Source organism: Acanthopagrus latus, chromosome 9 (genome assembly GCF_904848185.1).
Source record: "Acanthopagrus latus isolate v.2019 chromosome 9, fAcaLat1.1, whole genome shotgun sequence".
NCBI classification, from domain to species: domain Eukaryota; kingdom Metazoa; phylum Chordata; class Actinopteri; order Spariformes; family Sparidae; genus Acanthopagrus; species Acanthopagrus latus.
The window spans coordinates 24,778,944-24,792,685 of NC_051047.1; the positions used below are offsets into that span (position 1 = coordinate 24,778,944).

At 42.9% G+C, this 13,742-nt stretch overlaps 1 protein-coding gene across 2 annotated transcripts in view; it reads left to right on the forward strand.

The window, feature by feature from the left end:
* Positions 1-13,742, forward strand: part of tmeff2a (transmembrane protein with EGF-like and two follistatin-like domains 2a) — a 123,725-nt gene that overhangs the window by 49,817 nt on the left and 60,166 nt on the right. For both annotated transcript variants that reach the window (XM_037110956.1, XM_037110957.1), the window contains one exon: positions 1,968-2,097. In XM_037110956.1, the coding sequence (XP_036966851.1) occupies positions 1,968-2,097 (130 nt within the window). The remainder of the gene's footprint in view (positions 1-1,967; positions 2,098-13,742) is intronic.

Consider the following 13,742-nt stretch of genomic DNA (forward strand, 5'->3'; position numbering starts at 1 on the left):
TCCAGGTCAATCCATCAGAGACCTGGAGGGGAGCAGAAGTGTAGACAAAGAGCCATGAGCTCCTTAGCCTCGTTCCTGTGGGGACTCTCAAGCGCGCCCCTTGTCCTTGTGATGTCACGCCCAGCAGAAACAGCATTTTCACACGTTGCCCGTTCTTCAGCGCTTTAAAGTTTAATCAGGTTATGGGCTCCGACTATGGATGGACAATTTCTCTGGACCCTCTGATGGCCACTCCTTCTTCCCAGGGAACACGGAGGAATATTTCTCAATTGAATAATCACGTTTGTTATTCCTGCGGTGTAGCACAGGCGAATCAATATCAAATCAAATGAGTATCTCTCCTCGGCAGCCTAAAAAATGAAAACTAAGACGCGGCGCTCTGGTGTCATCAGTCATCTGAGAAAAATCTCGAGTTTCTCCGAAGCCAACAAACCGTGTGGGGAAATGAATGAGTAATGTTCTCCCGTAGCTTAGCAGCTATTTCGCTCAGTGCCCTTGAGCAAGTCACTTAACCTGCAAATGCTCCAGTGGAGCAACAGAGGTGAGCAGCTGACGACGGTGGCCATTTTTCTGGAGTTATATGTAGCGTGAAGATGAATGATGTAAAACAAAGTGAGGAAAAATCTGAAGAACGCAAGTGAACGACTGCAACAAGTAGACAGAAAACATCTGGAGGTTGAGTTTAAGAGCCTTAGCGATGTTGTGCATGTAGTCTGATCACATGTGTCATCAGCTTCTGATTCAAATGTCGTGTAATCCTGATTAGGGCATGGATTTATGCACCAGTGGATTATATTAATTTCTTTATGTTCGTGTAGGATTTTTCAGGGGGCTTTTCAGATCGTGATTGTGATGATATTGTGTCAGATCTGTGATCAATCCCAGTGCTGATGAGACACGTGTCCAGCTGCTGATTGTAACTACTCGTGGATAGTCGGTGACAAACAGATGAACACGCTTATATTCTGCTCCTGCACCAGACTGCACGTTTCTACATCTCCGAATGAATGCTGGATCTGTCAAACTGCCAAATGTGATGTTTCATAAGATAAAGTATAAACCAGCTCATATTTGTTTTTGACAGGTAATTCTTCTTAGGTATTATCTAATCCATCAGGGATATTGCATAACAAACTAGGAATTTTACACTAACACAAAATATTAAACGGCTCATTTTATGAACAATAAAACATCAATGTTTCACACCTTAAGGTGCAAGCAGCAATGTTCAGTTGAGGTCTTTTTGGTTAACTGTACACAGTTTTAAATCCTCTCGAAACACTACATTTGCAGTTACAGGACTCCTGATGGTGTCTGTCATTAAGGTATTCTAAACATAAGTTTTCTCTCCGTGCATTTCCACGTGCCGCACAGCAACATCTGACAACTGCACGTCTCCAAATAAAGACAGGAAAGTGTTATGAATCCAAATGAGAAGGCATTTTCATATCACTCACATTCAGGGCTCTTTTAAATGCTGGAACAAGTGTGAGGTGTGTTTTCAAGTAGCTGCACGTTCATTTTGATTTTCCTTTTTTTAATATTAGCTGGTGGATTACGTTTGCAGTTGGGAACATTTCTCTTGTTCCATTTTAGATGACCGCAGCGAAAGTGAGTAGCAAGTACAGTGACAAGATAAGTCCTCTCAACCCAATCACCAGGATAAATGTTGGGCAACGTGTTTCTGAAACCACACATGTGATAAAGTTTGTTCCGTGGCTGTTCTGATGGTCTGGTTGGGTTCAGGCACACAAGCCTCCTGGTTCGGACGAGGAAAATATTATATTTTTGGTGTAAAATATCTGCTGTGGTCCGGACACTGTCTTTGCAGCCTCGTCTCCTGCAACTGCCGTCTGTCCTGAAAATCAAACACAACCTACATGTGCTCTTAAGATGCCGTTTATCTGCCAGCCTCAGCTTTTTAACGCTCACCTGTCTCTTCCTGTTTTCTCCTCTCCTCTCCGCAGTGCAACAACGACTATGCCCCAGTGTGCGGCTCCAACAATCAGAACTACCAGAACGAGTGCTTCCTGCGCAGGGATGCCTGCAAGCAGCAGTCTGAAGTGCTTATTATGTCAGAGGGTGCCTGTCCTGCTGGTATGTACATTAACATTATGGCGCCTACGCAGGTGTATACACAAGCAAAACACGCTCGAACGCATGCACGCACAAACACCAGCGACCCTGCAGCACACGCCGGACATTAACACAAAGAGAAGGTAACGCGGCTGAATATTTCCAGCACATTTTCTATGTTCGCAAACAAGACGATGAAAAGCAAGCGCACAGCTCGGATGCCAGAAACGTAATCCAATTTGTAACATTGTGCAAACGGCAGAACAATTTTCAGGCTTAAGTATTATAATTATCAATATATGTAAATGCTTCCAGTGGACGGGATTCAGTAATTACAGAGTGATGCATCACTTCAAAGGAATTTACAAGAAAAAAAGGCATGATGAAAAAATCGCTGGAGGTGACAGACTGATGTAATTTTCTCAAGTTTAGTGTAACAGGCAAAAGCACAATGACAAGTGACAAGTATTCTCTTTGAGCAGACGAAGGTTTCATCATGCCAGACGATGTCCTCCCAAGGAACAGAAGACCGCGGTTTGGCCAAGAGGCCTGTTGAGCGACGGGGAGAGTTTGAACAAGTTCATTATGCAGTTTATTCAACATTTGGAGCGCTAAACAGGAAGTCAGAGGAAGCTTGACAGCTGTGACCTTTCGTTATGTAACGTCTGAATGAATGTCAAAAGGCATGAAATACAAATACGCGGCAAATTGTCATAGGTAGTTACTGTAACGCGCAGCCGAGAGGCATGCTCAATAAAGCAGAAAATTGAATGACTGAATCATGTTGACATATTGTTTTCTTTCATCTTCTTCAAAAAGCACTTGAATTCACTCTGTAAGGGATCCACTGAAGTCGAATAAATACTGTATGACTAATTTCTACAATACATGAAAGAGCACACTTACAAATGATATGCTACCAGCTCAGAATTCACCAACAATGCATGAAATGTAATTTCTCTCGGTGACAGTTGTGTCACTAAAACCCTTTCACCGAATAAGAGTCAGTCTCACAGTTACGAGAAACATTTTTAGCCACGCTGGCAGCAGGGGGTCTCGGGATGGCAACAGGGTGCTGCAGGGATGACTCGTTGTTGTTGTCTCCTAACCCCGGACGCTGGCATCGCCCTGGCACAAGACAAAAAGAAAGTAAGCTCTGTGGTTTATGATACATGCTTTTTGTTCAGCAGCATAATCCTCTCAAATGAAAGACACTTTATGTTTTTGAAGCTTGAATGTCATAGTCAGAAGGAAAAAGCTCATGTAAATGTAAGAGAACCTCAGCACCTGTTAGCGTCCTGCTACACCTTACTATAAATTAACCAGTCTACTCATTTGAAAGTTAGAGTTAGAATGTTTTACAACTAAAAACGTGACATGTAATATCCCTGACAACCTTTGTAATGTAAGGGAGATGAGTTCAAAAGTTTCCCTGAGTTGAAACTTAGGTTTGTTTTAGGTTGAATGTTGTGTTTGTCTCCCATCACAATGCTATCATTATGGTCTGGTTTGGTTTAGGCGCTTGGTCAGGGTCGAGAAGCAGCGAGATTTGGCTAAAAATACCTGTTTTGGTCACCAAAAGTAAGGCGTACAACTGTTTGTAGTTGTTGTTGGCATTTAAACAGTAAAGGATTCTTCTAAGGTGGCATTAAAGAGTAAAAGAAATGAAAGAGAGAGTCTGTAATGTTAGAGAACACATAATGATGGCCAGAAAGTTATTTAAGTTTGCTGTCAGGGTGTGAACACGCATCTTCTTTAAAATGTATACGTCTACAAGCATGTACCACAAGATTACCAACAGACCGGCTGCTTGTGTTTCCTCCCACGTAGTTCTGATGCAGGAGGGAGGAAACGTGGAGCTACTTAAAGGCTCAGTGATCTCCGTACTCCGATATCTTTTGAAGCCACATCCAGTGCAAACAATGCTCTCACTGCAATTTGTGCTCTCTGTGATGATGATGATTGCATGGAAATACATTCCTTTTGAGAGGGTAAACAAATATAAAGGGAAATCGTTCCCATCGTCACGAAGAACGCATCAGTTACATTTTGACAGCAATCATGAGGTGAACCTCAGCTTTAGAACACACTTAAACTCGGCCCAGTCGCGCCATACTGGATTGCCTGGACCAAGGAAGTGTACCATGTTGGAGCACTCGTCAAACAAACGGGACTCTGGGGGTCAAACGTGGACAGTACGGATTGCCTAGTGTGCCCTTAGTGTGTGTTTGTAGTATCCATGACTTTGCTGGATCTGGGAGTCTTGGTTATATCCGGACACTCTCCGTTGCAATCTTTAGCATCTCTTTTGACTCAAAATATGAATAAACTACATTTGAATTGCCTGCAAGTAGCTGTGGTACAAGAAGGATAATACTATCCACAGAGCCAAAAGCCTGTCTGCTTCACATCAATGAATAATTAGATTCTGTCTCGTACTTCCCTGGGATTCTTTTTATATTCATATAACTGCTGGTTTTGTTGTAGATTATCCTTCATGTGTAGGGAATACCCATTTCCAAAAAAATCACTTTTTTCCTGAGAACATCCTTCCCTAGGCTTCTCTTTTCATTGACATTGGCATCTGCTATTGTTTTTCTTTTTTTTTTTATCCTTGCATTGGCCGGAAAAAAAGAAAGAAAGAAAGAAAAAAGCACTGGGTGTAATTATCCAACATAATTGGGATTCCTGTTTGCTGATATAGTTTGGTGTTTAAGCTGTTGAGTGGGCGTCTTCAGCTGGAAAAGGTCAGCCACTTCATTAGCTGTGCAGTGGAGATGAGCAGCGCCGCTCGGACTGCCCGTAAACTTAAAGAAGCTCGGCCGTAAAAGGTTTGCCGGCGGTTAATTCACTCTATAGGCAGTCGCAGAAATAAGACCCTCATAAACGTACTTAATTTTCATCTTGATGATTGAGCAGAAGCTGTCTGCTCTAATGAAGACGCTGTTTTTAGCAGCGTACAAGGTTTTTTTTTTTTTTTTTATCCTCCCATCACCCGGTGTCAAGTCGTATAACCTGCCATGAACTGAATTCAGAGCATTCTATTTGAAAATGCACCACAGTGACCGAATCAATTAGCTTAATCTAATGACACATATAACATTTTCATATGCAACTTCTCATTTTGTTAGCAGCTCATTAAATTTTGTTACACATAAAAGCAGGTGGGGATTTTTAAAAAAATTTTTCCCCCTCTCTCTGATTTTTATTAGCGCTCAAACCCTGAAGGGGAAGCAGCACATTGAGCTTGTGCTGCTTTATTATTACTGCTCGTCTTCTGCCAGAGCTCAAATTGGAACAAGTTAGAAACACGGCACATTAATTGGACGGATGCAGATGATGTATGACTCCAATCGACTTTCATACGGTGGCGCTAGAATCAACACACTGATTGAGTTAAAATGTATGACTTATATCTCAATCAGTGTGCTCAACAAACATTTTGTGCTAATTTGCAAAGAAAATGTGAAGAGCATTTGTTGCACTTTTGGCTCTATCAATGCCAAATTTGTAAGTATTGATGTTTTTTAGAAGCCAGATGATGTTTCGGGAGGTTTGCATGTTGTATAATCATTGTAAACCACAGCACGCCTGGTTGCTACAACATGGAGATGACTTCCCGTCATAAATATCTTGTTTTATTCACCACAAACTTGGCTTCTGCCCCGAGGTCAGGCTTGCAAATGTCAAAATACTGCTGTCCTTTGTCGAAACATCCAGCGGTTTCACACTAACAAATGTTGAAACTTTCTCAGACTGCACTCACCGCCCAACTTCCTCACATAACTCCATCACCATCCCCTCCACGCGACACAAATTGGAGAAATGTCAGTATTGTAAAAACAGTCATCTATTGCTGTACCCTGAGCAAAAACACCAGCTTTCATTCACATAAAAAGAGGAGCAAATAGCTGCATGCTGCACACGGCGTCACATCTTTTAATCAGAAGTAAACTGGCTACAGTGGCGACGTGCTGCCGTGCAAAGCCTGAAACCTGCGTGCTGCTTCCGCTGCGGTTTGAACGCTGTATCACTGCTCATGGCTCTGTCTTCATTTGAACATGTGTAATTAGGTTTGGCCTATGTAATGTGTGTAATCCTGTGATGATAAATCCAAACGGATGAGCATATACTTCATACTCCCCCAACGCCCACCCGGGAATTTCTTTTCAGAATCTACCAATTAGTGAGTCACGTCCTGAATAATGTGCTTAGTTGTGAACGAGTGAATCCACTGGCGAAGGCGATGATGCCTGTTTTTAGTTTTTTTAGTTTTTTTTCCGAGGCGTATGTGAATCACTACCTCGGTTATAGATAGTGTTGCGGGGCTCGAGTTGAGCACTCGCTGACTCAGTGATAGGCAGGCGGCAGAGAAGTCCATTAACGGGCCCTTGAATGGCGCCAGCTCAGCAGCGGGAACATGTGGAGATTGAGGTGGAAATGTCACTGTGGTAACAGTAGAGGTGTCTGTGTGCCAGTGGGCCGGGCCCACCAGTCACATGTCCAGACTTTCTCTAAATTGCTTGTTTGTGGTGTTGTGTGCGAGGTCCCTCTCAAGACATGTGATGGTGTGCGCCAGTGTGTGTGTGTGTGTGTGTGTGTGTGTGTGTGTGTGTGTGTGTGTGTGTGTGTGTGTAGTCTGGTGTATCTTTAGAAAGAGAAAAAGGCACAAAGACCCTTTTCTCCGACGCAACAAGCACAGCTTTTCAAGCTTATTTCAGGGTTTGGAACAAGAATGTTTTATGTGTCTTCTGTAAAAACAGACCACGACAGTGATGTTACATGAAGCGATCTCTTCAGCGTCTCATGCTACACTCTTTATTCTGGCATTTTCCCAAACCAAGGCCACAGTTAACAATTTTATTTCCCTGTCTCAGTCCAGTCCAGTGTTCCTTCCAGTGGTGTGGGTCATTTTTGTCTTCAAGGACAGCACAGTGGCTTCAATGTTGACTACTAAATTTTAGCATCCCCCTTAAAATTTGTGGAATTTTGTGACTTCAAGTAGTTTAGTATTTAGTAATGTACTCTGCTACATTAGGAACAGTGGATCATTGGTAATGAGAGGGCTGAAAACAACGTTGAACCCTGTTGAACAGAATGTTCTCTCAGACAGTGACCTCTCTTTGGGACACACAACTAAATGATGAATTCCTGGAGACAAAAACAACATCCTCATCGCCTTAACCACTGAAAAGGTCGATCGTCTGGATCTCCCAAAATTACATTAACTCACATTTCCAAAACAACCTGATCACTGCAACGCACCAGCAACACACACGTACTGGACCTTTGTTCGGTTCAGGCAAGAAAACCCCCAAAAAACAAACCAAAAACAAAATTAGTTTGCTCATTTATTTCGTTGATCTGATGGACCGACTAGCTATGGAGCAGAAAGAGCAAACCACACCGAGAAAAGAACAATATAAACCATCTTCACCACCTTTATCTCCATAATATATGGCATTGAACACTGAAAGAGCCGTGTCAGTCGAACCTACTTTCTCATGCAGATAGATACTTCTATGACCTTTCTTTATTCTGGCACTTTTCCAGTGAGATGACCTGCTCACAGTTTGCATGTTGTATGGAACTGGCACTCAGAAGACGCTTTAGGCAAAACAAAAGGAAATATATCATGTGTTTGAAGATGCGGGGTCGTGACATCACATTCCCACGTTTGATGTTTTGATCTTCGACAAGCGTTAATTTTGGTTCACATCTTCTGACTGTGAAGGTCAGAGCGGATGAGACATTCTCAGAAAAAAAAAAATCATCAAACGGGTCGGTGACTCCTCGTGCAACGTGTGGAAACATCTGCGTTTAGTTTGTTTCTCCGCTAGTTCATTCAACCCAGGAAACAACAGCCGCGATGTGGTCGTTAATGGGTGATCTGTTTCCAAAAAGGTCAAAGAGAGCTAAAACAGCTCTCCCAGGAGGAGGAACAAACATTAAGCACTCATTCAAAAATATGAAGGATTATTTGAGATATTTAGCAAGTTGCAAAGTAAAAAATATATATATTTTGAAATAACTTTTCTAATGTTGTTTTTTAATCGAAATTCAATTTAAAATCCAGCAAAGCAACATGATAATCAATTGATGCGTTTAGGAAATGTTCTCACACTCGCTGATTAAACTGATTAACTCCTTCCAAATATACTGAATGTTAAGTGATCTTAATCTTTGATACGCTGAGGATATGTGACGCTCGCTGCTCATCGGAGCGTTAAACACAGGATTGCTGTGTGGGAGCTTTTTCTTACATAACCGAGTGTTGCACACAAACCTTTCATGTGGAAAAGTAGGCCAGGCAGCTACTTCTGAAGCGCTTCCTCTCTGCTCTCCTCGCCACTTAGTCGTTTAGTTGATACCCTCAGCTAAGCTAACTTAAAATGAGAGCAGCGGTGGCAACACATTAAAAGTATCTCAAACACCTGCGATTACGAGGAACAGCGAGGAACTGCTTTTGCCCGGGCTGTACGTACGCAGCAACAAAACCTCCCTTGTCTCTCGTGGTCTCTCGCTCTCTCTCGGTCTCCCCCTCCTCCTCATCCTCCTCCTCCTCCCCGTCCTCCATCCTCCAGAATCCCATTAGCGGCAACAGTACACAGGGTAATGGATATATGTCAGCTCCACACTGCCAATACTTGTTTTCTTTGCTGGGGTGAGAAAATATCATGAAACAGTGATCTCACGGAGGGACGAAAGAAAATCTAGATATAGTGTTCATCTTGTAGCTGTGACTCCTCGTATCGGTGGATCAGCGTCGACAAAATGGAGTCGTGCAATGTGAGTGTTGACGAAACAACCTCAGCATCAGGTCTTTGGACACTTTTCTTCATATCACATGATCAGTGCCACATTCAGTTTTTTTTTTAAGTTATAAGTTATCCCAACTATGTAAATATAGTCATATCTACTCAAACTCATCTTAAACATCTCAAAACATTTGCAGCAAAACGGTGTTGCAACATTTTCCTAAACAACTGAGGCAGACAGAGACTTGTTGTGCCTCCATGCCAGCGACAGTCATGGCTTAACTCAAGATTACATCGAGGAGATTTCTTCACACTCAGTACAAGTGTCCACAACGACTCAAGAATGAACTGATTAGATTTTGGTTGCTATGGGTCAGAGGTCAATGTCACTGTGACCTCATAAAACACAATTTTGGCCACAAGCACCGGAACAGCAACTTGATTAGTACATAAAGACATTTAAGCACAGTGCTGTAATTTTAATCAAAACTGCTGAAAAAACAAACAAACAAACAAACAAAAAAACTAAATCCTCCATGCAGCTAGTCCCATGTAATCCAAGTCTCTGGAAGACCTTTTACACAAAATTGATTTGGTTATATACACCCTCGACTGCATGTCGTCCTGGTGTCAACAACATCTTTTCAAATAAGTTTGGGCTTTGGGAGACTTGGAATCCACCAGACGTTTGGAGCCATTTGAAGATTTTTGTAGCTGTTCAGGTTTTAAAACAAATTCTCATCTGCTGTCACACCATTTTGCTGTGAAGCTCCAGAAATGAGCTGTGGACTACGATGCTGTCCATCAGCATGTGGATGATCAGATCGCCTTTTAAAAGTAGGGAAGGCGAATCTGGGTAAATATAGTTGGTCATCAAATACCAACTTCTGGGTCGGAACTTCACGCCAAACATCCAAAGCGCTCGTAATTGACGACCTGGGAATAAAAAGCAACAATCAACTCTTTTCCTCTGTGCCTCTAAGTATTACTTTTAAGCCATAATACAAATATTTACTTTGCTTTTGCCCCTCTTTAGTCGCCAACAACCCCTGATAATCACCGGCTTAGTTTCTGTGTTTGCTATTTTGTGAAGAAAAGGACAGAAACATGTAACGTGCTCTTAGAAGCATCTTACAGCCGTCTTTGTCAGCTGCTGAGGACTCAACTGGAATCAGAAAGGGTTTAAGAGACTTCTCTGCAGTTGTAGTTGATACGATGGAAAGCGAGATATCTATATTCAACACTGTAAAGTCACCTTTTTTTTTTTTTGTTTGCCGTACATGACAGACCTGCAGGATCCGTCTTGATGTTCACCAAACAGAACAGCGCAGATTCATGCGCTCGCATTAACCCTCCTGGATGCTGCGGAGGCCAAGAGGCCAGACGTTCCAGTCTGCTGTCATTCCAAACAGTAAACAGGAGGCCTGCTGAGGTGCCAGTTTCATGCTAAGTGACGGCAGCGAGGCATATACAAACATGATTTCATACCATAATGATGCGTTTGTGGTCCCCTGGGGAAAAGCATCCGGCGGAAAAAGTGCTCACATAATGCACAACATAATATCGCACAGGGTTCGATTTGTGACATCTCACAAAATGGGGTTGTTTTTAGCCCATTATTGACTTTTTCAGTACAGTATCTGTCAGGTGAGGCAGCAGATATACACTCTCTTTACTCCAGTCTCAGTCCATTCCAGCCTTTATTACCTTCATGTCGCCGACAGATAAGGAACTTCTGATTGTTCCGAAGTTCCAAAGTCGATTACAGGAGCAGCTCTCAGAGGGACAAAGCCAGTAAAAGCTGATTAGCGCAGAAAAAAGGTACCACTTTCCCCATCACATCAAGTGCTAGCCCAGCACAGTGAGGAGCAGTTAAGCATTAGCTTAGCCAAGTGAAACAAACCAAGCAGGCTATTTCCCCCAAAGGAGAGAGTTAAGCTAAGCAAAGTGCTAACATGGCATTCTCTGACTCAGTTTACAGAAGTGAACGGGACAACTCCCAGGAAGTCATTAAACAGAAAGGTGGGAGAACGGTTTAACTGACACGGTGTTAAAATGTTGATGGCATGTTTAATCACTGTGCTGTCACTCTGAGATCCCCGAGCACCGGCAGACGACAGCAGCCATATGTTCGGCTGACGATTTAAGATGCACACTCCGGGTTAACAGCAGACCAGGAGCTGAGTGAGAAGCAGCATTGTCGTGTCAGTGTAGTCTTACATTCAGCGCAGGAGAACTCATCAATCAATACGCTGCAAATTCTCAGTGTGTTTAAAATAAATAGAAAATTAAAAATCCATGTCTCGACGCTGCCAATTAGTTGCAAATTAAATCTGAATTTAAAGTACTTCAAGTGATAATGTAATACGTTATTGATCCGGAGGGAGATTTTCTTTCGGCTTGCTGTTCTCCAGGGAGGTCGGAGGTGAAGATGAGCTACAGTGCAGGACTCTGGAGGGGATTCAAGGACTTTTTTCAAAGACAGTAGGGTTGGGGGCAACCCTGTCTTCACAGTGTCAAGGCTGAGTGATGATTCTGCAAATGTTTGGGGGTTTTTTTGTAGGCCTGTGATGCTCATTCGCCTCCACCATATTTGACTTTTCTCCATAAATGACAGACTTCTTCCCACATTCTTCCTTCTTCCATCCAATATGCACACAATTCCTTGGAAGACAGGGCTTGGTGGGGCTGTAAGCTGACAGAAGTGTTCTCTAATGGCAAAATTTCCCTCTCGCCTCGACCACTCAGCCCTACCCTTCAATTTTGTGTGTTCATGCCAGGGAGTACTGTGTCATCATTCTTGTTAAAAGGAATATGGAGTAAATGTTCAGGCTACATGGCACTCCAAACATATGAAACAATATATACTTTTTTGCTGATGCTAGCCAACGTAACATTGTGATTGTTGGTTTGTGCGCGATGTTAATGTTGCATTTCCGTACTTTTCGTGGTTTACGACGCCCCAAATTGAACTTAAGTCCAGCAGCTTCTGTAATGTCAGTGCAGACTGGCAGTGTCGGTTCATGGATTGCAAATGTAAGCCAACAGGTAATGAGATCATTTTTTTGTAGCGTATGTGGTTGAGCGGTCGTTCACCATTTGGGAAGTTGGTAGTTGAATTCCCGGCTCCTGCAGTTTACGTGTCGAAGGATCCTTGGACAAGAAAATCACCCTGAAAATGTTCCCAGTGGTTCTTCTATTGGTGCATGATTGCACATCACAAGTTAACGCTCTTGATGAGTGTTTGGCACCTTACATGGTAGACCAAGACGGTCACCAAGACTGTGAAAGTACAGTTCACATACCATTTGATGACGTGATTGGTAGCGTGAAGTTGTGAACAAATGGCGAGCCTGCATGCATTCTGATCTCCCATCAGATAAATGAAGAATTGCATCGTGATAATACCAAGATTGCCACAGTCACACAACAGAAATCACCGCGTGTGAAGACGGCATTTTGGAAACGTCTGGTTGCATCCGTTTATGTTCGACCACTGATGAAATATGAAAGTCTTGAAGGGTTGTCACATTTCATAACAGGACAGTTCAACCACTGTCCCTTGTAACTCTGTTCTGAGGGGACAAAGGGACACTTGAAAATAGTACGGGTATAAAAATTGGAAAAAGGGATTGAGTCACAGTGTCGGCTTGAAGGTCCGCCGCCTCTCAGATTCTCTTCTGTGTTGATCTGTGTTGTATCTACAAAGCTGTTTGGTCAGTTAGATATTAAAGATTCTGGCTGAGTCCCAGGATCTACCGACCCCCCACGGTCACTTTATTAAAAACCCCTGTTTCCCACTGAGGAGAAAATGTTCCGATCAAGATTTGCTTTGATGGAACATAATTTCAAAAGGTGCACAAACTCTCTCTGGATCTCCCCCGACAGCGACTGCAGCCTTTAAAGCTGCAAATACTGAAGACATTTTGTGGAAAAGGCTGCGGCTCGACATCGCAAAGAAATGTGACTAAATATTTCGCCTTGTGTTGCTGTTGGAAGTCTCGCGTATAGTAGGTTGTGTTTTGCGAGTGTACAAGGATGCTTTTACTACACAGCTGAGGGATTGGAAAGTGTTTGTGGGACCGCCAGGCTGGTCTGTGTCTCAGACTGTGTATCACGGAAAAATCAATTACAAGTGTTCACAGTAAAGATAGCTATTAGGATGTGAGAATCTTTTTTTTTTTTTTTTTTTTTTTTTTAAAAGGAATTTCTATACAAGTTGTTACCGCGGCCATACCGTCTGCTGAGGCGTAACTCTTCAAGCCTTATTTAAAGCAGAAAGTGTAAAGTGTGTGTTCATGTGCACGCAGGCAGGAAGTGTGTGTGTGTGTGTGTGTGTGTGTGTGTGTGTGAGATGCAGTACAGCCTCTGTGAAAGCACCACAGTAATGTTAATAACAGCTCCCCTGGAAGGCTCCTCTCTGCTTCTATCCTCTTCTAATCAATCGCTCCAAAACTGGAAAAAAAAAAAAAAATCACTTCAATCATCTATTGTCATCAGAGGAAACCATTTTTATTTTTTCTCTCTCTTGGCACTCCTCCTGTGCTCTCTCTCGCTCAGTCTTCAGTGCCTCACATAAAATAAAATCGTGCGGTATCTCCTCCTTTTGTGACCCTTCATTTGGCAGACAAGCAGGCAGAGAAGTAAGCTTGTGCCTATCTCCCTCGCCATTTTGTTCTGTTTTTATCTAATGCCAGTAGTTCTCTCCTCGAACCTTTGCCCTTGTACAGATACTGAACGGTTTGTATTGATCTCCCGTGAACCCCTCCTGACTTCGGCCTGATCCTTCGAGCTAAGCCTTTTCATGAAACACTGCACATTTGGTGTCCCTCGCGTTCCAAGGTCACTGAAGTTCTGCAGATATAAAAGCAGGTGAGGCGGAGCAGGGCAGGTTTCTGTACTGAGTCT